The following is a 26801-nucleotide window of genomic DNA, read 5'->3' on the forward strand; positions in this document are numbered from 1 at the left end:
GAGACATTTGCTATAGTGAAGTCTTTGAAATTGCATGGAAACCCCTCTAAAGAGTGCTTCCTTTTAATGATCCCTTAACTTTTGACATTGTGTTTGTAACCTTTGTAACCTGAACTTTGTCGGATCACTGTAATCCTAAGTTTTAGATGGGAATGAAGTAGGTTTATGCACTAGAAAGAGTTAACTTGAATGTGTTTTTGGGGAATGCCTTCTGTGGTAATTCCCATGACTGTTTTTCCTTGCATGTTTGCAAGGATGTCTTTATCCAGCCTTAGTGAATGGAGCATTTCATTTCCCTCACTGACCTACTTCTTCTTTTCAAAGAGGGTAGGATAGGTAGAGAGACGTTGCTGTGCAAGGTTTATAATTATGTATGAAGTATTTCTGTCCTTCATAGTAGAATTTATGCCAAATTGTTCTTCATGGCTGCCTTTGTTCTTCCTCCTCAAAAAGCTGTTCATTATTAGCAGAACTGCCTTAAAACAATTGGTATTTCTTACAATACAAGAAATGGTCTGACTTCTGGCTTTGTGAATATGGGACTGACAGGAACTACTTGGATCATTGGCAAATATTGCTGTGATTTAGTTGTTTGTTTTAATTGATGTGTCTGCATGTTATCATGTATTTAGGTTAGAAATGGAATAAAAAGCATATTGAGATGTATTAACTAGGCAGAGTTAGGGAAAAATACTAATAAATCTGAAATATTTCTTGTGGATGTATAAGAGCTTTCAAATATTTCTTGAGAGGAAACTTTGCATAGGGCCAAATAACTGACATCTTGAAAGTGTTTYGTCCCTTCCTCCATACTTGTAATTTGGCTTTTTTTAACTCCACTGCAACAGTTTTGATTTTGTAAGATCATTTTTTCAYCCAGTTTTACAATTTGCTAGGTATAAGTAAATAAGTAAGTACATGTCAGTGTTTTCAGTTTGGCAGAAATAGAAAACTCACCAGCAATCTCTGACAGGGGGATATGATACTCTCGAGGTGTGGATTGGGACAGTTATTTTTTGCAAATTGCTTGCCTTTTAAAGTAGTTTTAAAAATGTAACATTTCTTGTTAGTGTCAGTTAAAGATATTTATGTACTTSTACAACACATAGTCCCATAGGGATAAATTCAGTCAGTACAGGTGTGAATCACAATAAAACTGAGAAATGTATGTATTTTAAATTTCATTCTATATTTTTCTTTTAGAGGTGGATGTTRATCTGAACTCAGTAGACTTTCTCCCCCTTTCTTTTATGACTATTGATCATTTGCAGTCAAGGACTACTAAATTCAGTTTTTGCCAGGTGGGGATTGATGGATCACTTTGAATACAAGAAAGAGAGGGAAAAGTAAAGGCAGTCTTCAGCTCCCTTGTGGTTTGCCTGAGCTGATGCTCTGCATGCTCTGACATACAGATTTGACTGGAGAAAGTGTATACAGCACGCTGTTTTCTTTCCATAGCAGCAGTGATTTAAGAATTTCCCCCTCGTATTTTCAGTTTTTTATACTGAAGCTTTTTKTTTCAGACATTAAAAAGCACATATAGGTCAAGTAAAGAAGTGTYTGCCAGCACGAACTCTGTGCTAAGCATTCTGGGAGACTGCTTTCTTGCAGCAGATGAGGATTCTTTGTGGCTGGCAGCAGAAACTGCAGCAGTATCTTTGCAGTTTCCTTTCATCTTTGATTATGTTCTAAGGATCTCTGAATACAGGACCTCTTTCCAYAACCCCTTGGAATATCTTTTCATCTCTGTGGTGGAGTACAGCACATGCTGAAAGCCTCCTATCTTCTACAGCTGAGGTATCCTTTGCTTTTCATCGCCCTCTGATTTTTTGTCTTCAGCGGCTGGATTTTTGGCAGTATTTGGCTYAAGCAAATAGGATTACATTTCAGTAGCTGATGGTTTCTAGTCAAGGAACATACTAAACGTGGGACATAATGAGGATTGTACAAAGAAATATTTCTGCAAAGCACAGGRAAATTACTCGAGTCGAGCAACGGAAGAAGACATTCTGCAAATGCAATCAGGGCTGCTAGAAATGCAAAATTCAACAGATTGGGAATGGGTTGCACGACAAGTGTGATTCTGTTTAAAGGCATTCGTACAGTTTTTGAGAGAAACTGTGGTTATATATGCAAACAGCAAGGGGAAAACAATGCCCTTGAATACACAGCATTCAGCTTGCCAGATGAAGATTCAGATATACTGATTCAGTCATTCCTGGTAAATAAAAACTTGTTTAATTAATAATTGTATCTGCTGATTGAAAGCTAAACTGAAATCAGAACAGCATGTTTATTTAACATCTGCTGTGTACAGATGGGGATGTGTATCTTGTCCTGATATTGTAGGATGTTAGTGCATGTATGTGGCATGTTATCTATGTGTGCATGCAGCTGTAGTGTTAAAGCTTAAGATTCATATTCCTTCTATGATTTAGATTTGTATTGATAGCTCTGAAGAGTTTTCCTCTGTAATTGTTACAGAAGATTGTCTGCTATTAGGTCTTTCTAAACATGCTCTTGGAATGTATTTGGCACTTTGACTGAGGAGCAACTGATGATTATGTTATTTGAAAAAACTAAGGAAGGCATTGTTGAGGAAACAGTAACCCAGCATTTAAGGTCTATTTTGTCTTACGGATTTGAGWGTATTTTTTTTCTCTGACACTGTTTAACTGTTCTATTTCTGTTTAACTTACTGAAAAAGATACAGGAGTATTCTAGAAGGAAAAAAATATGTTTAAAGGGAGCAGTAGCTGTTTYCTGAACCTGCTTTGCTCTCAAAGGCTTTTTAGGTGTTTCCTGGTGCAAAGAAATGAGGCTTTAAAGTGAGCCTGTGGTCTTTGGTACCCCCAGGTTAATGACGTGCTTGCGCGTCAGATGTATGACATTTAGGCTTGAGGGGGTGGAATTGTGAGMGCTAACTAATGTGCACAGCTTGTTTCACAATTGGGCCAGTAAAGGATTTAGGTATTAATTTTAAAGAATTTGACTTTACTTGCTAATTGCTTTGTCACTGGCTCGGCAGTTGGGAAAAGAGGGGCGTGGTACRCTGAAATAGCTGGACTGATTTTGACAAGCTTGTATCTTGCTGGCATACCCATGCTGTGCAATTGCAGCTATGGAAATGCTCTGGAAATTTCATAAAGCTTTGTTGTCTTTGTGCTGTTCAGATTCTTTTTTTGCTGAACTGAAATATAAGGGAAAAAAAGGTGTGTGGTTGCACATATGGGTGTGTCTATATATGTGTATATATATATATATATATATATACACACACGTGTGTATATGCATGCACACATATGTATAGTTCTACACATGGATATACACACAACCTTCTAGGAAAGAAAAAAGAATAATCTGAACTGTAATCAGATGCTTAAAATATCTTTTGTATRTTACCCTTCATGATAGTTTTGCATTTGCTTAATATGGTTTGATATTAAAAATAAAATGGCTTCCTCTGGGTATTTGATGCCTTTTTACACTGTTAGCCATTTTTAAGTTAACTTCATACAGAAGATTGTTACAAATTTGCTAAATTCTGTGTAATGAATACTTTCAGCAACTTCACCTCTTTGTAATCCATTGAATTTAAGAGCTAACACTCTTATTGGCCTCRAATTCTACATATAGTTAGGTGAGTGAATGAAGAAATGCTTCTTTTTAAAAATGTAATATGAATATGTAACTTGGAGGATACAGTGAAATTTTTTTTTGTATTTTTCTTCTTTGATTCACATGGTACTGTTCCAGCAATAATTTTTCTTTAATTTAGTCCTACAGAACTAGTATAAACTGGCAAGATTAAGCACAAARTATGCTTAGTCTGCCATTTACAACTGAAGTTCCACATCTGTCTCTCAGGGGGTTGGTTTTCTTTTCAACTCCAAAATGTCTGGATGCTTTTAAGTCATGTTATTAAAAAAAAATAAATCTTGTTTGGCTTTGTTAGCTGGGTTTAACTGGAAGTAGTGGATCAAGATAAGCTTCTTCCTGGGAAAAATACCTGGAGGTTAGTATGGAGGAGTRTGCGGAATCGAGGGGTCAGAATTACTTCCTTTTCATTGTACTGGGCTAGTGTAGTCCATAAGAATAAAAGTCAGGGTTTTACAAGAAGAAAACAGGACTTTGTTAAAAGGTCATRCTCTGGATAATCAGAGCTGGCACTGGCTCTTGCTCTCGTAGGTGTTGTCTGAGGCTGGGGAGCAGCCTCTACCATCTTACCCCTAAAGAGTGGCAGGAGTAGGATTCTCTGAAGAAYGGGAAAAAGGGGAAAGACCTTCAATCCTGGCAACAGTGATGTGTGATTTTATGGAACTCATCGAAGAACATAAGACTTATATCTCTTAAATTACACAATGTCTGTATTCTTTGCTATGAAAKCTAGYTTGYCTAGCTCTTTCCCTTCCAAAGTGGKGGCTTTCAAAGGGGAGAAATTACACCTCACTGAGAGGTGCATCGAGGTGAAGGCTCCAGGAGTCTCTTCTCTGAAGAGCACCTGTATGGCCAAGACCAGAAGAGTGACACCAAAAGCAGTGTCACTTGCTTGTGTTGTTTTTTATTTTGGTGATGGTTGCAACAGATGCAAGTGGGTGTGTGGTTTCACCTCTTTGTCTGTGCTGTAACGCATATCTGAGCTGAGCCTGTTTGGCTGTGCCTGCTGTCTGGTCTAGTTAGCCACATCGGATCAAATGTCTCCTGATACAGAGCTGTTATCAGAACACCASAGAATATCAGGGAGTCCTTTAATTTAGCAACACATTGATCCTYTTGTAAAATCAGTGTTGAAAAACTGCAAAATTCTTGTGAATAGGAACCACTCAGGAAGTAGTTCCCCTTGCAGGAAAAATCACCCGAGAAGAAAATAAGGAGGCAGAGGCAGGTGATTAGCATACTTCTTTTTATTTACCCTTTAACCCACATGTCAGGAGGTTAAATCTAAAGTCTAGTTAAATCTAATTACAGTTTTATCCTAAGAAGGCCTGCTCTTTGCTTGAAGGAAAGACAAAATAAAACCCATGTGAGAACGTCTTCTCAGGAGTACAGTTTATTTCTGTCCATGTCATGTCATTCAAACTTGCAATGAAAATGCCATATCTTTKCTTCAGAAACATTTCTCACCTATCACTTTTTTTTTTGCTAGAATACAGGATTTTGTAGGGTCCTTAGGTTGACATGGATAAGGATCCTTATTTCAGTAAAAGATTATAAATTTAGTTTGAGATGCTGTTAAAAGTTGCATCAAAATTAATGAAATTCTATGTTCTCTGACTGCCAAATTTGAGCATCTTTTTTTTTGTCAAATGTTGAGGAAACATTTTCATTTGTTTAATTTTGTAGTAAGTTGGAGGATGCAGTTTCAGAATATTAGCTTGTAGGCTTATCTACTTAGTTTGTCTTAGYTGTCATGTGACTTTTTAGAAATCAATTTTCAAAAAGATATTGCATGTTATTTCTGCTGTGTTGCAATATCTTAGAGTTAGGAAGTTTCTTTCATAGCCTTTACTTTTATTTTCAAATTACTGGGTTTTTTTTTGTTTTGTTTTTTTAATCACTGTATAACCAATCAGTATCTCAGAGTCAAATGTCAATTTACAAGTTAGGTCGTAAACAGCTGTTTTGCCCGTTGACAGGGATGGAAAATGAGCAGGGGTGAATGGTGTGGTGATAATAGAACTAGCAACATTTTAAAAGTTTGAAGTTTGCTAACAAGCCCCTTGAAATATTCAGTGATGGAAAAAGCTGGGGTGAGAGTACCACCAGCACCTATGGGAGAGCTAGAAAATTCTGAAGTGAGACAGACTGGGCTGAAGGACATGGACTTTTAAAAAAATATATTTGTCTGAAAATTGCAGAAAACAGCTCTTTTTTTCCTATGCTTGAAATGTTTTCTGTCCAGTTTGTTTCTAATGGCCAATTCAGTGCTGCCATTTCTCTGATTAGGTTTTTGAACCTTGTAGTTTTGTAAGCCTACTCAAGGTAGTGTGATAGCTGTAGCTTATGCTAGTTGGGGCCTAATAATTTAAAAAAAAAATATTAAGTCTGATGTGGAAAGTATATGTTACTTAGACTGTGCTTACATGATTCCTGAGAAGAAATGCGGGGCATTTTGAAATAGTATATGCACAGCTTTTTAATGGGGTAGATTTAGGTATTGGCTGGAAACAGAACCTGCTACATTTTAGTAGCTKCAGTTTCTTAGTCTGTGTCACCAGATAACTTGACGGCAATGTCATCATCAGGTGTTCCTGAGTTTTTCGGTGACTGCTTTTCCTGTGCTGCTCATGAGTCATTGGTTTATTAATAAACCGTGGCATCTTTCTGATATACCAAAGTCTGGGCATGTGGCAAGATTGACTAATGGCAGCAGTGAGCTATGTCATTCTGGAAATACCTCCTTAGAAGGCATTCAAGTTGCAAATACTTTGATTTCAAAGTAAACTATATCTCTATAATATTTCAAAAAAGACTTTCATTAATTTAACATGTGTTGTGTTTAAAATACACCTTAAAGCCTTCATTTAGTAAACCGCTTAAGCTAAGGTGTGTTCTTGCTGTCTGAATTTGCCAATTAATATCAACTTGTTTATGTGGAGTAGAAAAGTTTAGTAGAAATAAAGTAGAAATAGATAAAGGAGAGTTCTAAGGAAGTAATTGTGCTGAGTAAGTGGAAGTTGTTTTATTTCAATATGCTTAAACAGCTTATGCAGCAATTCTGTAATGGTGTGCAGACAATTTGTATTTGTTAGTCTGTTGTTACACTCTCATAACTTGCTTCAACTTGTAACTCTATTACAAGTGGCTTTTATTCACCAGYAACTGGAACATTAGGCTTCATTAGACCTCATAATAAGGAAGAAACAGATAGGTATGAGTACAGCATCTAACTGTTGMATGGGTTTTTTTCATGGGTCACTTGAATTATAGCATTTCTTTTATCTCCTTTCATCTTACTGCACTGCCTGAATAAAAACCTGGCRTCTGATGTGCTGACTTGTAGTTTTTGGCTAAATCTCCTGATGGTTTCTGTAGGCTTCTTTTGTTTTGACCTTCCATTAGATTCCTTAGGGACAAATGCTTGAATGTCCATCTCTTTATATCTCTCTGCCCTCTCAGCAGGGCAAATTGCAGCACATACTCACCAAGTGCATAGTACCTATATAGGTGCGTAGTATATCAAATAAATGTCTTTGAAAGATGCATGAGAGGACTATCAGAAGTAGGTTGGCAGGCACTCAGTGCACTGGCAGAAGATAAGATTAAGCATTTTATCTTCGGGAAAAAATCCTTAGGCCTGGGGATAAAATTTGGATAGTTAGTCAAATCTACGTGTATAAACCATTATTCATCTCTTGTAGGTTGAACTAGCACGGAAAGATATCCAACCCCAAAATATGACACCACTTTAGATCCATGTTTTCTTCAAATGTAGCAGCAGGAAATCTTGGAGTAACAAGACGTCTTGTGCTGAAAGAAATCAAAATGTCTGGAGCTAAAAAACCCCCTGAGAACAACACAACCTCATCAAACCAAAATAACCAAAAAGACACCAAGTCACCCTAAAACCCTAAACCCCACAAAAAAAAAAAAAAAAAAAAAAACCTCCTGAAAACCCCCTGTGAAGTTTTATATGGTCTTGAGGAATGAGAAGACTTCTGTGGTGGAGAAGCTTCTTGGGGGGATTTTAAGACTAGAGGCTAGACTTAATGAGCACWTGGAAAGGAGTTGACTTCTCTTCTTCTGTTTGTCAAAACTTCTATCACTTGCTTTAGGAACAGCCTGAAGCGCTCATTTGAGTAATCTATAGATGCAGGTACCCTTGTCTATCATGAAATTAAAYGCAATTGAAGTGAATCATAGAATCATTCAATTGTTTGGGTTGGAAATGAATTGCATCACAAGCTGATACTTCATTGATAATGTTATTTCAGTGTGTGACATGGGCAAAAGTTAGTCAGTATTTTGTTTAGCTCTGCTGTGATTTTAAACTTGTTTTGTTTTTTATTTGTCACAGTGTAAGAGTGTCCACACTCTTGTATCTTGTCTGTCAGATCTCTCTCTAGTTGAGAAATAATGAGATACGCCATGTTTGCATTAACAACTTCAGCCATATTCTTATTCTGTGAAATAGCTTTTAAAAAATGCATTGTGCAGAATCACTGTGGATCCAGTAGAGATGCTCACAGGGAGAATCCTTTAATTTTATGCTTCTACTAAAAGAAGGGTTTTTTATCCAGCTTCTTGAGTGGTAGTGTAGAGGTGTACATTGGTGTTGCCTTTTTTCATGGAACCTACTTGTGATCAAGRTATTTTCTATGTAGTATCTCAGCATCTCTGTCCTATCCAGGCTACTTTACTCTCTCCCTAAAAATAATGTTTTGACAGTAATTTTAACAGCAATGCAAATTTTGACATTGTATCATTTATATTGATTTAGAGGGCTCTCTGCAAAGAAAGGTTGTTGTTCTCCCTGTTACAAAATAGGCTTATCTTGCTTTATCAAAGAAAGTCAGTAAAATGGGAGTATTTTAGCTGTAACGTGGCCAACATGAAAAATTGTGCAAAATGTATTGCACTCATATCTTATGCATTTTCTTTTTTCATCCCTGTTTCCAATTAAGAATGTTCTCCTCATTGGCGGGACTGCAAATTACGCATTTGCAGTGTTTGCTATAGGAGGAGTGAATCTTCCTCACTGAGTTTCGTGTGACCTTTTCTGTTTGATCTGAACTTAGTGTGGATGGCRGGGAATTGTCAGGTGAATTGCATGGTGTGTTCCATCTGCTCTCAGCCTTTCCCTTGAACTTGTGAATATGTGTTCTTCCAGGCAAGCACTATCTGTTGGTCACTGACGAAACTTGGCAGCATTAAAGATATGTATAGCTGCAACACTGAATCTTCCAGTGACTGGTGAAATGTTACCCTTGAATACAGCTGCAAGGCAGGCTGCCAAGTGTAGGAGGGCACTGCTGGAATATCTTGTWCTTATACAGATGGGAGCAAGAAGTACTGGCTCTTAATGGTCCTTATCATTCCTCTGAAGTGGGTCCATCTTTTCAGATGAGCTACTGCCTTCAAAATCCAGCCAGCCAAAAAAAAAAAAAACAATCCCCAAAGCCCTAACAAAACAAAGCATTAGCCCCCTCCCTCCAGTTACCCATCCTTCTCATTTTTGAATTATTTTTAAGATAATGCTGTGAGTTTCCAGGGAATTTGGAGCCACAAAGTAGAGTGTAGCCACAGAGCACTGAGCAGGTGTAGAGTTTTAGTAAACAATGTCAAATCCTTCTGTTTTCTCACATACAGGACATGCAAACCTACAGTAATATTATTCGTTGTCCTYCTCCTCCCAGCTGCTACAGGTTCAGGGCAGTTCTTTACTTAGAACAGCTTKCAGAGACAAGTGTGATGGCTGTAATTATAGCTAGTATGTTTAGTGATCTTGATGCAGACTTTAAGTAGGACTCGGAGCAAAAGAAGGGCCATTAAACCAAACTACTCATATTTTAGGCTGTTCCTACAGGGAGGCTGGGTAGTCAYCTTTTCTTCCATTAAAGTTCAGAGGGAATTCTCAAATGCTGCCTGTTCCCATACTATCATTCACTTTTTATCACATGATATTGTGCTAAGTTTTTGGAGTAAAAAAGGATTTGAAGGAATAAGAGAGTGTATGTGAGGAACCTGTCTTTTGGGCAGCAGATTGGCAGGGTGACTCACTGAGGTATTCCAGAAATACTGTGAACTTTGTTACCTGTGTAATTTTGTAATTACTTAGGCTCTTCTGTAGGGGTATACGATACAAGAAGGGAGCGAAATATTTGGCTGTTGGAAGTGGTGTGAAAAGCACGGTTGTTAAAAGTACCTTGTGCAGTCCTTCAAGCCACTGTTTTTGTAAAAAGATGAATTGCGTTGTTTCCGTATAACTCATTTTTGCAGACAGGTCTCTAGCTAGTAATTTGCCACAGTTYTGGGAGCTGTGTTGGAAATGCAGTCAAATAACTTTTGTACAGTAACATTCTTTGTGTGTGCATTGTTTTACTGGATTTTCTGTTGATCCTTATTCAGGTGACTAAATGCCTGATGTTACAAACTAAGTACTTTTTTTTACTTTTTTTAAAAATTTCAGTTAAGGGGGATAAAACTACAGGTCATGTAACAAGATGATAAATTTTCATCACGTCTTAAAGTTCTTATTTTCATCTTTCGCTTTGTGAATCGTAATGTGTTATCTGTGACTTTTTCTATACAGAACATTATMAAGTAGCTTAAATCTTTTGACTGTGTAATGCATGGGAAAGCAAAACCTCTTGGGATTTTGTTTGTTTGGTATGCTTTGATATTTTTGCTGTGTTTTTTTGTCTGTTTTCCCCCTAAATAATTTTTCATTAATTAAATTCTTGAGGTAATCACTAAGTCCTCAGCAGAAAATAAATGTTGGAAGTACACATCAATTTAGCACTTAAGGTCKATTTCATGCAGGATGCAGCTCCAGAGGTACTGCCTCATGCTTATTTTTGTTAAATGAAAGAACCTCTTCTAATGGTATGTTTGTGTTAGTGAAATGCAAGCTAGAAATTACATTAGTTAGCAAGGAAAAATAGCTTCTATATCTTTAAACTGATGCTATAAAAATGCTAGCCTGTTGGCTGTGTTTTTGTCCCTCATCATGTTTTGAGATGAACAGGAAGAATRGCAGGGAAAGAAAATCACATTTATACTGAATTAAAGTAATCCAGATGCATTCAAGAGAAGTACCTACCAGGATAAAATAATATTGCCGTCTAGAAAAAGAAACCTTTGTTAAATTAAGCAGAAGAAATATTATTTAAAACATACCTTATTTTGAAGTCTTTATTAGTGTGAGTGTTCACAAATGCTTTTTGCATAATAAAGTTGTGTGTTTCTGGTTGCAGTTGAGTATAATTGCAGACCATCTCAATGAAACAAATTCCTGTTTGGCAGCTGCATCCTCAAGTAATGGTGTAATTTAGTCTAAGCAGTTCTGTGCTTCCGTTCTCTGAGAACAAAAGGGGCTGGTGCAAAATAAAATGTGTAACTAAATGTTCTCGAGCTATTGTCTACCTTGCTTAACACAGGAAGATCTGTTTTGTAAATTTGACTAAACTGCTGGTTTCCTTCTTAACTCTTAATGAAGCTTTATGAAGTACTGTTTTCTGGAGTTTGGTGTCTCAGTAAGAGAGAGGCAGCTTAAAAAGTGCATGGATTGAACGTGTATTTCCTAGAGACAAAGACAGAAACATCATAAATCATTACTGAGTGGATGAAAATGTTAGTATTTCTTTCAGTCCRCTTTTGAAAAATGTACTTGCATTGCAGATGGGATGGGCAGACCCTTGTTCAGACTCAATTTCATGAGTGCAGGCTGAAATAGCAGTATGTTATCCAAGTGTGAGAGAAGGGGAAGAGAAAGGGGTATCAAGAGCTTACGTTGGGTCTGAAGAATAAGAAACCTGTGCCTGAAGTTGTGCCACCTTGAAAACATTCACACTAAAGGAGGATGTTTYTCCCCAACTTCATCTGCTTTCTGCAGTTAAAGGTGACTTTCTCTTCTATTAGAGAATAGATAAAAAAATCATGCCAAGTTAAATTTAGGATGCGAGTTATATTGAAGTGAGATTACTAACAGTCCCAAGGGAACTGAGACTTGAATGAAGGTGGTGGCTTGGTTTCCACAGCTGTCTGGTTCCTTAGTGGACAGAGTCTAAAATAAGGATGTGCTTCTCTGGGGAGTTGAATTTTCTCTCAGATGTATTTTTGGTTGGTAAATACAGCTACTGAGGTTTGTGAATTTGGAGATTGCAACTCATTAGTGTTAAAAAGAAACAAAGGGAAAACCAAAATACTCCTCTCAAAACTTAGAGAAAACTACTCATCACAGTTAACTTTTTTTTTTTTCAAGAGGACTTTAGCATATGCTAAAAGTACTGTGTGGGGAAGTTGGAGTGGTCACACCTGAAAAATTTCTGAAAATGGTTGCACGCAGAATTGATTTGCAATTGCACAGAAATGATTCCGATAAAATTGCTGCTTCTTATTTTGCCACTGTATGTATSTGCTGAGCAGTGTCTGTAAGCAGTGGTGTAGTAAGAGAGTAGGTTGGGTTAAAAAAAAGTTGAAGTATGACTTGAGTTCATGTTGTAATTAAGGGCAGGAATGAAGACAGCAGCCAATGAGCGTTGTTGTAGCCTGGATGTCTGGAGGCCAAGAGACACCTGTGCACAGATTGCTCCCAAGACAAGGAGACACCCTGCAGGCTCTGCTCTGGCCAGTGATGGATGGCAAACCTTCGTGGCTGCAGAGCTGAGATTCTCCCAGGTGTCTTCTGTCCAAATGTGTGAAGGTTTTGCTGCACTRTCTTCTCTGTGTTTTTAGATGGTGATCAGTGATGGGCACCTACAGTGTAGAAGGGCTGTGAGGAGCAAGGAGTGAGTGCAAGTAATGTGCAATACAACAGTGAGCTGACTGGCTGAAGAGAGGAAAGGGCCAGAAGGATACTGGCAGTGGAAGAGTTAAATGCTTAAGGGGTAATGTTATAAAGGTTTTTTCAGTTTTATTTTGAGTTAGCATATTTGTAGAGTATGTAAGATTTTTGCTGTGAGGGCAATTCGGTGTTAAGCTGAAGTTTTCATCTGGATTTAGCACTAAGATAAAAAGGTTATGCCCACCTTGCCCCCAAAAAAGAGCAATGTATTTGTTTGGGACATTGATCATGGAGAGTGATCTTGGTTGGTGACTGGTTGTTGATAGCACCTGAGTAAGTGACATTAATGCAAAATAGTTTAAAAAGCACAATAGTTAGAGTTTTATACTTCTAAAGAGACACAGCTGTCAATAAATGACTAATTCTTACACTAAAAATACTTTTAAATTATTGAAGCCTTGATTTTATACATGCTGTAAAAGACTGCCTGTTTTACTTGGTAATTTTAGATATGCACATTCTCTTTTGTGTTTGACTCATAACCTTAAGGCATTAAAATGGATCCACCTTTTTTTTTTTTTTTTCCCTCCCTAGAGGAATACAGCATGCTTAGGGGCCGGCCTTTGTCTGTCATGCATTCCCACCATAACAGATTTAGCAAACTGCAGCTGAGAAGTTACACTAGTCTGTACTTTGTGCTGCATGTGCCAGGGAAAAAGCTTTTGTTTTCCCTGGATCACTGGCATGTGGATTATTTTGGTGCCAAAAAGCATACAGTTTAGCTSCTGTGTGTATTTTCAATGAAAGAATGCAGGCAAGAACAAACAGAAATCCTAAAAAAGAGCTTTCTATAGAATCTCCGCAGAAGGGCAAGGATGCAGGTCCTTGTGAAGTGGAAGCAGAGAGTCCTGTGGTAGTGCTGGTAAGAATTGTTTAAACAAGCTATCTTTTCCCTTTAGTAATTCCAGTTCTGTCAGTGGAAARCTGCTTAATCTGATGCTGATGACAAGTTCCAGCACTCTTACTTGTGAATAATTTGCATTTAAGATTTAGGTTTGATTCTTTGTGTGTTTTCTGCCTTTTTAATTAGTTTTTTCAGTTCAGGTTTAGCAGATCTTTGGCTGTCTTTGAGTGTGACTTTGGAGTCTGACTTTCAGCCTGCTTTTCAGGCTGCTCTGTCGAGCGTAGTTGTACAGCACTTTGAACCTAGCATGAAAACTACATATGCTCTAAACTAATTCCTAGCACCTCTGTTTTTTAATTGCCCAGTGTATCTTCCAATGAGTATATATTTGAACTCCCTGAAGTGTGTGTGTAACAGTTAAGTTTTACTTAAATGTTCRAAGAACTATCTAAATAATTAATGAGTACTTCTGTTAAACTATCTAACTCTCTGTTAAAGGACTTAATTTTTCAATTCTTTCTATGGACATTATTTAGGAATTTGAAGTTTTCAAATAGCTTCCAGTGAAGGAAAAGGGAATTTTTCTRTATGTGGGGGAAGTAATYAAGTAAGTACTGKTTTTTTCTGAGACACTGCTAGARACTTAGTTCTATTGGAACTTTAATAGTACAGCAAGAGAACATAGTAAGTGAGCTGTAATGAATCCACCAACTCTCTTCAGMGGAGGATTGTTAAATTACTGCTTATATATCAATAGAAAGAAGTACTTTGATAGTTCTTATTAAAATTTCTACTTTATTTAGTATTATTTCATTCTTAATTTCTGCTGCTGGTGGTCCTCTATTTGTCTGGCTGTAGTTGTAGTTAATGGGGCTGTGATCGTCAAATTATAGTGTCCCCTCCTCCCTCTCACTTGAGCTTCACACTATCTATGCATTTAGAATTGAACTAAAACATTTTGGCCATCTGTATTTAGTAATACTCATCTGTAACTTCGTGTGAATTGTTACTGTATCTAACTGAAAGCTTATGTGTGTGCTACTAAGACAAACTTTCTTTTGCTTGTCACTGCTTTTTTTTTTAGTTTGATTCTATTCAGAGAGTTGTTAATAAAATGCGGAGTTTTTTTGATGGGTGTGTTCTGATTCCTGGTCCAGATTTTCATCAGTACAATATGAGCTAATCTTGTGTGTGCTTTCCTGCCTTTGGAATGTTTAACTTTATTTAGAATTGTTTTTATTCCCCCATGAATACTCAGAGAGGATATTAGWGTTTCTGCAGATACTTAGAGTACCRCAGCTAACCAGCAAGGYACATGTACTTACWTAAGAAGAAAAAAMGTATAAAACAATACTGTGTTTACTTAYCACCATTTATCAAGCACCTCCTTATAATTTTTCAAATACTACCTCATTTAATGTTCATGAAATAATATACCTCCAGTGTTTGCTCTCTTTTTTTTCATTTTTAGATGAAGTGCATGCATTCAACACAARGGTCAATATTTAAAGGGAAGAACATTTAGGTTTCACATAGGTCATATAAAAATGTCTTCACTGTAATTTCAGTTGCTATTTTGTTATTAATATATTTACATATATATGTACACACAAGTGTATATATAACATAATTATAGATGCTGTAATATCCCTTTTGTCTAGTTATTGAGGAAAGCTAGATGAAGTGGTTCAAGTAACCTGCAGCAAGTGTGCTGCCAGCCACAAAGCAAAAAGTAGGGTGATATGTTACATWTAACATTGACATTTAGGTCCATTTTTATTTCATTGGTCTGTGATGTTGCCCTACATTTTTACTGGCACAGTGTAGGTAGGTATCCTGTCATTGGCACAGGGTGCAGTAATAACTAAGACTTAATTAATTTAATTGTAGTTCATTGGGAGTCTGTTGTAGTTTTGAGGGAACTAGGTATTTATAACTGGAAGCATCCCATGTGTTATTGAAACAATGTTATTTGATTGGGTGCTATGCCTGAATTAACTTTTGCTGGTTAGGTGAGTGGGGTCGCAAAAGGATCTGCTGCTTTCAGTGCCAATATGTCAGTATGTGTGCTCTCCTGTGTCCCTGTGATTTGAATTAGATTGCRTCACAACTTTGCTCTTGAGGTTAACAAGCAAGAAGAGCCCGTGGAAAAAGCATTTAGATTTTCCAGGTGGTGCCTCAAAACCCTGCTTGAGCTGAACTGCTGCTGTGCTCGCTGTTGCAGAGGTTACTGGATGAGTATTTGTGTGTCCAGCTGCCTTTTGATAGTCAGAAGTAGTAACTGCTTATCAAAACAGATGATGTTTCTGTGCAGTTGGATCTCTTGGAGGTCATCTTTCTGCTGGCAGTAGAAAATGTAGTAGTTAAAGAGTAAGCTCTAGGATACAAATAATTTTTAAAATTAATTTAAAAAACCTCAACCTGGGGAATTTATTTTATGTTTATTGTGGGACAGTAAAGTACAGAGAGCTGTTACCCACAKTGAATATTAAATAATCTTATTGTATGTCCACAGATGGCTTGCCTCAGGCTACTATTGAGAAATCYATAACCTGTGTTCTTCTATTTATATGCTGCTTCCTGCTAGTGCCTGTGGCTCCATTTTACTCCTTATGGGAACTTGTTAATTTGCAGGTGTATATGCTAAACATGTTTTTATGAGGTAAATAATGATTTGTAGCAGGAGGCTAACAATATTCAGTGAGCTGAGCCTTRCCATCTTTTGTTTTCTGAGAAGAGAATTGAACAATAACAATTGTCTCAATTTAAGTATATATGAAAAACATGTGCTGTGGGTTTTTTTTCTGTATTATGTAATTGAATAACAATTGGACAGTAATTGAATTAATTTGAATTTTGAATTTCATTTTGAATTAATTTCATTTAGAATTTAATTTTGAATTAATTTTGAATTTCATTTATTAATTTCATTAATAAATGAAATAAATAACAGTAATTTCTTACCTTAAAATTTCTTTTATCTGATTAATTTTGACACTGCTTGTCCAGATATATAAACTGTATTCTGACAGATTAAACTGCTTACTGTGTGGGTGTCATGACTGCTGTTTTGAAATACTTCTTATTTCTGATAATTTTCCATGCTTGTGATACTCAGGCAAAACCCGGAGTGGTACGGCAGATAATTTGCTCTTCTTTCTTCCAACAATTGTAGCATTGGCTGGCTCGAGACCAGGACTCCATGAAACCCTATGCTCTTGGCATTTTCCTAGATTACAGAAATAAAAATGTTGCTGGCTGCAGATTAATAGGAAAAGTTAAGCCTTATTGGAAAGACTGACKTTTAGTGCCTATAAACTTGATGTTGCAGTTTTGACTGGGCTGAGTTTTATCTGTGTCAGCTGGTCCATAAATCATATTTAACAATCCTATAACTACCCAACATATTTTCTTTTATATTGCATGAAATAATAGACTAGACTTTTTTTTTTTTTTTTTTTTTTTTTTTTTTTTTTAATGTAGAAGAGCCTGAGAGAGAATCTTTTTCCTTGTGCTGTTTTATGTCTGGCTGAATGCCAGTATCAGTGTGCTGTTTATTGTTTTCTTTTTTCATATCTGTTTCAAACTGATAAAACATCCTCTTCCTTTTGCATCTGACGGATGACTAAGAAAGAAATGAGTAACATTTAGGAGAAACATGAGGAAGCAAATTTTTCATTAATTTTTACATGAATGATATTCCTGCAAATCAAGTGCCTTACTGATCAAATAGGAGAGGTCTGTATTCAACATCTCAACTACAGTGAGCCTTAGATTCTTTAAAAGCCTCCGAGCTTTTAAAGAAAAATGAGGAAGGATTCTTTTTTTTTTTAAATCTTGTGTTTACAGATGCAAACAAAATGTAAGCAAGGCTTATATATGCATCTTTGGGTTTTGAATTAGCTGTGCTAGACAAGTTGCTGGTAAAATGAGAGAAGCCAGAACTAGCTTTCTGTCAGTCTTCACTGTCACCTTCCCAAGAGAATTAACAGGAGGATGGATGTAGCTCTTCAGCACCAGGGTGAAGTGGATTTGAGTTCTGATCATGTGCAGCACCAYATAAAAATTCATTACCCATTTGAGATGACAGGCTGTGGAATTGGGGCTGTGATCTATCCACTTGCTAGTTCACATAGTAGCTGTCCTGCTGTGCGAGCTTTCTGACAATATTGACCATGCTTATGTTTATTCTTTCCTCTGAAAAGCTCCCCAAATTGCCACCAATGGTCACAGAGCCATCTGATCAGCATTTCAGACATAGTCTGACTGAAGGCCCCCTTGCTGGAAGGAAATCTCTCAAGCCAAATCACTTCTAATCTGTCACAAAAGCTCTGGCTCAGTTGCTGGTCCTAGTGTGAGAAGGCTCAGAAACGTGCCATGAGAGAGGGGAAGGGTCCTTCTAGTCTCAGCCCAGCTTTTAATTAGTTTAAGCCAATTGTGAAGTGAAATCTTTTAAGCTAACYGAAGAGACTGATTGTGTACACAAATCAAATGGTCAGTCCTCTGCTGGTCATTTTTTAGGCACAGTTTAATTTGCAGTATTTATTTTTGTTTCTCCTAAAGGTCAGTCATCCTGCACCACTTTCAAACCAACCTGTCACTGCAGCATATTGTGTATAATTTCTCATGACAAACTCTTGAGAAAGAATGGTCACATGAGAACATCAAACTTGACCAAACTGAGTGACTGGGCCATGTTAGTCAAGTAGTCTCTAAACCTTGCTTTAATTCAAGAAAGAGTGTGTTGCATGAGAGCTCAAGCTTTGGCAGGTGGGCATCTTGCTTGTCTGGGTCGGTAGAGAGAGACTTGTTACACTGAAAGTGAGAGAAAGGGGAGGAAAGGGTGTTTTGTTTTCTGACTGATGTGTTGCCTTGAACTTCGTTTATAGAGCAGTAAAGTTTGAAATGCTCTTTGCATTCTGTTATCCCTGTTTTTGTGCTTAATTAAGAAAGTTTGTAATGGACTGTTATTGCCTTGGTGAAGAGTTGRAGGGGTTAGGTGAAGTTCATTGAATTTATTTGGAATCAGAACTGGTTATGATAATCTGTTACAGTGGGGCTTCTCAACCTCAAATTTTGGGAAGGGGTGTTTTTGCAGTGTCAGTATGTAGGAAATGTTTCAAATAGCTGGGTGAASAAGGTGCTAAGGAAGCATGGAGCACACCATTTAATTAGCTTGGGATTCCCTGCAGCACGCTGAACACTCAAATGCAAAAACCAAATATTGTGTATAAATATAACATTAGAGAAAACATAATCTTTTCTTAGGTTGGGGTTTACCTGCTTCTCATGCTTTTCTGAGATAAATTGTCCAACCATTTCAGCTACAGATGGATGCATGAGCATAAACTTAAACGTCTTCTGATGGACACTGATGTTAGTTCTCAGTTTTGTGATAACTCATGTTCATGAATGACAGGAGAAGATGTAGCAGCAGCTGGGGTTCAGGTGCTAAGCTCTCAAAATGTGTCAGAGTACAATGTGGAGTGAACTGAATAGCCCTTCTTTATCTGCTCTGAGGAGAAATATATCAAACACARCATCATAATTTTCTATCATGACTCCTGAATTATTGGTCTGTGCTGAGTATGTTGTTATATAGCTAATGAACTTCTTGTAAGTCCTTGCAGTGTGATTGTAAATGGTAGCTATTTTTCTTGAAAAAGCTACATTTTGTTCATCATTTTTGGTAGATTTATTTTCCAGACTTGGCTTTTTTTGCCTCTTCAGCTGTATGCTTTATTATGTTCTCACATTTTTCTTAGCAATACAACTACTGTGTGGTAGATATGAGGGAATCTCAAATACCTTGTGAGTAGCCCGTGAACTAAGTCTGAAAACTGCGGTAATTTTCTCTCACCAAAACTTTCCTAATTCCTTGAAAAACAATTTTATTTGATTCACTTTTGGAGGAAGAAAACACCTGTAGGGTTTCTCAGGAATATTACTAATAGGCTATGGATTAATGGCAGTTACTGATATTTGTTCTGTGTTGTACAACTAGGATTTGAAAGGTTATTGTCATGAGTTATACCAAGCAATATATAAAGTTTGTCTTGTCATTTTACTTACAATGATGACTGAAGCTGGTCTTTCTGCTACAGTTATCTTTAATATACCTTACTTGTAAATTAGTACCACTGATCTTGAGAAAGTATAATTTGTAAAGTCTTKTGTAGTTGCCACTTGTACAAAATTGTGATTTTATGCCTGGTACTGTGATTCACAATTTTAGTTGCAGAAAGTTCAAGCTGGTTTGTAAGCCCATCTTTGCATTAGTTTGCACCCTCCAAGGCAAAKCTGCCTCACTCAGAGCTCTGTCAAAAGCTGCTTTGCCATCTGACCACTTAACAGAGTGCTTGGCAGCGTGAAGGTTTTTCTCTGATTGTGCATGGGCAGCTGTAATGCCTCATCTGTGGAAAGGGGTTTTAATGTGAAATCAATGCACAGTTTTTGAGGAAAGCTACCCGTGCCGTTTAAGAGATAGGTAGATGGCCTATGGGAATTTTGAAAAAAAAATGTAAAGGAGGAATGTCAATTAGCCTGCCCCTGCTGCAGGTTMCTGCTGAATTAAAACAAAGCTTAATCTTTGAGCTAAGGTTGTTTTCATTCCTATTACACCCAGATTAGAGCTTTCTGGGTGGTATCAAGCAAAAAGAACCATCAACATAAGAGCCTAGCAATTTCTTTATACTTTTTTTCAGTGAGCATACATATGTGATTAAGATAATAACCTCTGACTTACTGTGTTTTGTGTAATAGTTCTGAGGCAATCAGCATGCTTGTCTCTAATTGTCACTTGCACTTCCCCATGTGGTGTAATGTGGTGAAGTCTGCATTTCGAATACTGTATGTTTTTGATGTAGATGTAATAAAATTCTGCCAGTCTTCTAAAGAATAACTTCTAAAATTATTCAACGACTGTAATTTTTCCTCAATATAACTGATTTTTTTTTTATTTTTTCTTTTTTCCCATAGGCAAAACCAAAGCTCATAGAACCAATAGACTATGAAAATGTCATCGTTCAGAGGAAAACACAGATTTTGAACGATCCTCTGCGTGAGATGCTACTGTTCCCTTATGATGACTTTCAGGTAATTTAATCTTCCCTGTGGTTTTTTTGGCTGTTTTAATTTTTGTGGTTTTGGGTTTTTTTTGATGGAAGTTTTTAGCAGTAGTAGCCATGAGGTGATAACTTCCTACTTCTTCATTTCTTAATTCTCTTTAGCTAGGAAAAAAACCCCACAACCTCTTTGCCATGAGTCTTATTACCCTGCTTGATTTAGTCTTTTGGGTACACAAGAAATAGCACAATTTCCTCATCTGTCCAGATTATAAAGTTTACTTTTGCAWCTCAGCAATTTTACTGCCTTTTGAAGTAGATGATCAGTCACTTGTAGATATTCCCCCACCCTTTCTGATGTAAGAAATTATGTGATGTCTGTTAAAGAAAAAAGCCTCTGCTTTCTTTAATTCTCAAACTGAATCTTTTCTCCCCCCATTCTTGGTAGTGGAAGACMTGAATCTGTTCAAATACAATATGCTATTCTTAGCTGCATGGTGTCAGCCAAAACTGGGTTCTGGCAAAATAGCCCTTATATGAAAAAGTTCTGGCTTGATTAAACCAGACTTAACCAAGATTTGTGATTATCTTGTATTTTTATGAATTGTCATGTTTATCTAAACACATAGTTTACTTAAGTAAACCTTTTTTAAAAAAAATATTGTAGGCCTAGTTACGATAACTACCAAGCATGTTAATGACTGGAGTTAGAGTAAATAGTGAGGAAAGTCTCTTGCACACATGCCCATGGCTGCAATCAAAATGTCTGAATTTGAAAAGTATGCAGACATCTGAATGGTCTGTAAATGCATTTTGTTCAGACAAGTAGGTGAAACTGAGTTTGTTTGCCCTGGGGAGGTTGATGATGAGTTGGTGTATTTCTACAGAAGGATATCTGAAGTCCTATAAATCACACGTTGAATTTTTAATGAATTCTCTCTAGCCTATTAAGGTATTTACCTGAAATCAGCTGGACTCTGGTTTTAGTACAATCTGGAGGCTTCTATTTCACTGATTCTTGCATGAATAACTCTATTTGTAGCCTTCCCACTCTGAGCTAAAAAAACTGTGGTTTTGTGAAGGTACAGTTCTTTAGAGAGTAGGTTGGGCTTCGTGTGTTCTCAGCCACACGTGGAAGTTTATGGGATGGAAGTAAGACTTGAAAGGGAAGTTATACTGATGCAAGTTTTCAAATACTCACTGAATCACTCAGGGTGATACCCTACACGAGGTGTTGGCTTTGGGACTGAAAAGCATGAGTAGGCTACACCACCAGAATCCCCTTTTGTAGTGTGTCTCTTCAGTATGGCAGATCCAGAGGAATCCRGGTTACTTTTGCTGAGTGTGCTCTTATCTGATTGAACTGGTTCACTTACGGGGTCATTCCGGTGAGCAGCTCTGAATTATCAATGGGGAAGAAGCCAATCTGTTAAGAATCCCCTCAGGCATTTTGTCTGAGCAGTCTGAAGTGTTGAACTGCTATTTCAAGTGACCTCTTCTGCAGTTCTTATCCTCAGGCCTGTATGAATGAAGCTAGTCCGTAGTTCTCAGTCTTACCCTTCAAAAGGAATGACTGAATTTTGTCATAAATTGTAATGTCTTGTGTCATCCTTTGTTTGGATTCTGTGGTCAGATTTTCATTGAGGCAAGAGTGTGTTACTCAGATTTCCATCAAATAGTCACACTTTTGGCATATAGTCAGTTTTTCTGTTTATCCCTCATCAGCATAATATCTGAACACATTTCTGGGTTTCCCCTATAGAGTTTTTGGCAGAATCTCATTTTATACATGATTTACAAGAAGACTGGTTTGTACTATCACACTATTATCAGACTTTTATTTCCTTGGAAGACTTGCTGGCACAAACTTACTACAAATATTTTTATTGTACACATAACTCTTCAGTGCTACTTTGATCTATCTAACTTGTTTTCAACAAGAAAAAGCATTTAAATCTGTCATTCAATATATTAAGAAAATGTTCTGTCAGAGAACAGAAAACCTTTAAGTGCTTTCTATTTTTTTTTGTAAGTTAAACCTTTCAACCCTGTTCAGTTTTCCATAACCATATTTACAGGTTTGAAATCATTAGTAATGATATAGTTGCTGGTATCATTTGAATCATTTAAATAATGGTCTATTGTCTGTGTTGGCCATTCTGCTGCACATATATTTTTTTAATTCCTCTTTCTTCACTTGTGGCTGTCACTCAATGTGTGGTCAGCTCTTGAGTAAGGCTTGACTCAAATGCTTGATAYTGGCCTCATCCCACTCAAGATGAATTTAAAATATGAGCTAGAACATTTAGAACTACCTGTAAACACACTTAGAACTGTTTCTAGGTGGAAACGCCTGCCATTGTCTAGGAACCTGTTCAAGCTATTTCCTCTTACAGCATTCATTTTTTGTTTTTACTAAGCTCTTCCTCACACTTAGGTTAAATTGATAACAATCTAGAAAAATCCATGCCTGGAAAGGAAGMCTAGCAATGTTAATTTACAAAGACATTAAGAGTTAAGGCTATTTTGTTCAGCTTGGCCCCAGAACTAGCACTTAAAATGATATGGAAAATACCTTTCAGTACTAGATATCACTTCTTTAATTTTTGGTAGATTACAGAAGAAGCTACATGTTTTCAAAGARGCAGATTGATGCCACCATTGAATTTGTGTTAAAGTTTAAATTAGAGGGAAATTGGAGAGAAATGGTTGTGCTTGATTTGTATTTTTTTTTTCAGGTAATGCAGTTCGACAATTGAAATTTAATTTAATAGGTGTGAGAAGCTAGATACTAAAGAAGAACTGATATGAATTTTCAATCCCTATCAGAAATGAAAACTTACACAGCAAATGGCTTCTTTGGATCTCATATAACTTTCCTGTCTTCCTCKCCTCTTCCTCCTGATGAAAATTATTTGTCCAGTAAGGAAAAAGATGAAAAACCCAACAGTAACTTAYCTTTTGCTGTTCTGCTGGACTGTTCTCTAGACATGCTCTCAGAAGTAGGTCTAAACTCAAACTACTATCAAAGAAACATTTGAGCAAGAACAGAGCAGAAAATGCTCYGATCTGGGAAAACTCATAAAGTTTGAAGGATTGTTCTTCAGCCAGCTGATCTAGTTACAGGAACCTTTCTAGACTTTCATTTAACTGCATTTRCCATTGTCCCAAATGTGGTTAGCTGAGATTGTGAAACATGTTTTTTCTTTTATATATGATGTATAGTAGCTCTTTTACTTTTCAGAAAAAATATGATTTTTGTTCTTCTTTGTGYTGATTTTCAAATCCAAATAAGTAGGCTTGTAATTTTTTTCTTTCTTTTGAGTTTTTAGAAAATTTTTCTTCATGGTGTTAGGTCTAAATTATAGGAAGCTSTGCTTTTCTGTAGTTTATGAAAGAGCTCTTCTCTACATATTAGGTTATTTTTTATCCTTTCAAGATTGTTTSAGTTGTTTTTCACAAGCTCAAGCTCTGAGTTTTCTGCACTGAATCCACTTACCAGGTTGCTCCCTAACTTGTTCRCATCAAATTTATACAGGCAGTCATGTTGTGTTTGGAGACAAGTTTTGTTGTTGGCATCCCTGAATTTGCTTTCATTCTTAATAAGTGGGTATCTAAACTTTCAGCACCTTCGTGCTTTGTGGTGTGTTCATTTCTAGCTGCATTTTGTCCTCATTTTCGTTATGGTGCCCATATAAGTTGTTTGTTTAGTTATGACGATAGAAACACTTTCTTGCCACCCATTGGAACATCTGCTGTTAATGTTCTTGCTGCTCTGAGTCTCAGTTCTGTCAAGGCTGTACCTCTTGTAGACTCTTGGTGGGAAGAGTCATCTCTTTCTCAACACTGAATGCCTATAATCCATTGGATACTCTTGTATCCAAGTTTGTGCCTCTTCATGGCTTATTGTAAATTTCTCACCTGAATTTCAGTAATTTGTTCAATAATAACAAATTTGTTACATAACAAAATAGCATTAATATAAAAGAGACCACATTCATGGTGGTCGTGGTCACATTGAAGTCGTGTGCTCAAGGACTGCAAAATTGGTTTGTTTATGTTAACTGCATAGAGGGTAAATTATTAGAAGTAACCTTAACCCAAAGCAGCAATTGCTAGCAATTGCTTTGCAGTAAGTCACCTGTATCTAAATACCTTTTTGTTTTTCAAAATACCAAACTTTTGAGTATTACCTCAGTTTTTAAGGAAATAATAGAATCATAGAAGGGTTTGGGTTGGAAGGGATCTTAAAAATCATCTTGTGTCCAACACCCAGCCATGGGCAGGARCACCTTCCACTAGACCAGGTTGCTCAGAGCCCCATCCAACCTGACCTTGAACATCTCCAGCGATGGAGCATCCACAGCTTGTCTGGGCAACTGTTCCAGTAAACCACCACTCTCACAGTAAAGACATTTTCCTTAACATCTAATTTAAACCTGCCTTCTTTCAATTTGAATCCATTCCCCCTTGTCCTATCGAATAGTCCAGATACAGGCTGAGTTTGCTTGTTGCAAATAAAATGTGGATACATTTCCACCCAAATTAAACATCTCTTTACAAAGTAATCCCAGTGTTATTTTGAAGGCATTTTGGTGCTTAGCTAATACATTGTTTCACCTTTGTTATTTTGGGKTTTGAGCCATATGGATTTAACACACTTTCACTTAAAGCTCTTAGCTTTTATTTAATGCTAGATAAGTACTTCTGAAAATAGATACTATGCCAACGTTGCAGAAGTAAAACCAAATCCAGGTCATTCTGTGAGGAGGCACATCCTCAGTAGAGGAAAAGCAAAAAAATGTGCAAGTAATGTCCTCATTTTAGAGAGCACAAATTAAACTAGTCAAATAACTAATTGTGAAATGTTCAAAGTAATTTCTCTATTTTTTTTCTTTTTAAAATCTATTTTGTGTTTTTCCTTGAGTCTTTAGCCAACTATTCTAAATCACTTTAGTTTGGAAATTAAAATACAGGTTCTGGCACTTCCCATACAAAGGATAAGTCACTTCAGACACATGTTGYTTTAAGGGCAGGATCTCACAAACCGCTTGCCATCTTTTCCACTGAGTCTTTTAGAACAATTGCTGTCACTGCATCTTGAGCTTGAGTTACAGTCTCACTGGCAAACACAACTTTGTGGCAGAAAGAATATCCATTGCAGGCTGTATTCATCATGGACAGGTTCACTCTCCATATTCCGTCAGGTTTTGAGTAGCAGGTACTCCTTGGTTGACTTGGTGAAATGTTCTTGCTGCCGTGGCATTTTCTGAAACCTCAACACATCCTAAATCCCTGGGGCTCAGTCAGAAAGTTGTATCAGTAAAAGAGTCTGTTTATTGTGTGCCTCAGTAAGTGCGTKTGAATCCTGGCTTGTGTTAAAAGTGGCCTTCCTTAGTTTTGACAGCGGAGTAATTGAAAGRGTTTTTTAATTTTCTGTGAGTGCATGAGACAAACACTTTGTWGTTCCTGATGCTGCCATAAATCAAATGATCACTCAGACTCAGAGAGCTGAAAAGTTTCATTTCTATGGAACAGTTCATCCAATGTAGTTGTGAAGAAAATCTGTAGAAAAGACAATCCTTCCTAATTTTTCTTTTGGAATATATAATGTATATTTATGTGCATGCTTGATTTTAAAATATTTTGATGTTACTTAAGTAATTATTTTTTAGGAATTTTCTCTAAATCACAGTATCTCACTCGTTGCATTTCCTGGCTGTTTGATGCACTACTGCAGCTGATGGATGAGCTGAGAAGGAGGAGGATGCATTAAGACAATTACCAGTATGAACAAAATTGACAAGTCAGWTTCCTCTGTTTTGTCAGTGATACTGATAACAGTACTAAGATAAAAATCGTTTTATGTGTGAGTGATTAGAAAAAAGCTCTTACTATTGTATTAATAATTGTGTAGCAGGATAACAGTACTAGACTTTAAAAGTATGTGCAGCTAATTCAATTTTACCAAATTACACTACAGTGTTAAAACGTGATTCATGAATTCATGCATTTCTCATGAAAAGTCCCTCGAAGGATCCCACCTTAGTCTGTTTTTCTTAAAATAATAGTACTTTTTCTATGATAGCATAGTATAATGTATGCTTGTTGAAAATATATAAATGCTTCATTACTTATATAAACTATAAATAGTTACTCATCAAATATCAGACTATTTCATTGGAAGGGTATCTAGATATTCTGGCCTTTAGCTTTTAAGRTATTTTGATACTCTTAATAGAAGCTTTTATTTCCATAGCTTGTGGAAAAAAATACTTAAATATGATTTGAATATTTTCTAGAATTAAGAAAACTTCAGTTTTAAAAGCTGTTAGCATATAAATATGTATCTCCTTGCRGTTTTGTTTTTTGGTTTTTTAATTGTAGT

At 36.7% G+C, this 26801-nt stretch overlaps 1 protein-coding gene across 8 annotated transcripts in view; it reads left to right on the forward strand.

Moving 5' to 3' along the window:
• DOCK9 (dedicator of cytokinesis 9) overlaps positions 1-26801 on the forward strand; it is a 110386-nt gene that overhangs the window by 15285 nt on the left and 68300 nt on the right. For 5 of the 8 annotated variants that reach the window (XM_057366187.1, XM_057366189.1, XM_057366191.1 and 2 more), the window contains exon 2: positions 20328-20444. In XM_057366187.1, coding sequence (XP_057222170.1) covers positions 20328-20444 — 117 coding nt within the window. Of the gene's footprint in view, positions 1-13131; positions 13368-20327; positions 20445-26801 lie in introns of those variants that run through there. The other 3 variants (XM_057366188.1, XM_057366190.1, XM_057366192.1) reach the window with 1 other exon arrangement.

This window comes from Malurus melanocephalus, unplaced genomic scaffold, assembly GCF_030028575.1.
Source record: "Malurus melanocephalus ecotype Western Australia unplaced genomic scaffold, MMel_1.1 scaffold_61, whole genome shotgun sequence".
Classification (NCBI taxonomy): Eukaryota; Metazoa; Chordata; class Aves; order Passeriformes; family Maluridae; genus Malurus; species Malurus melanocephalus.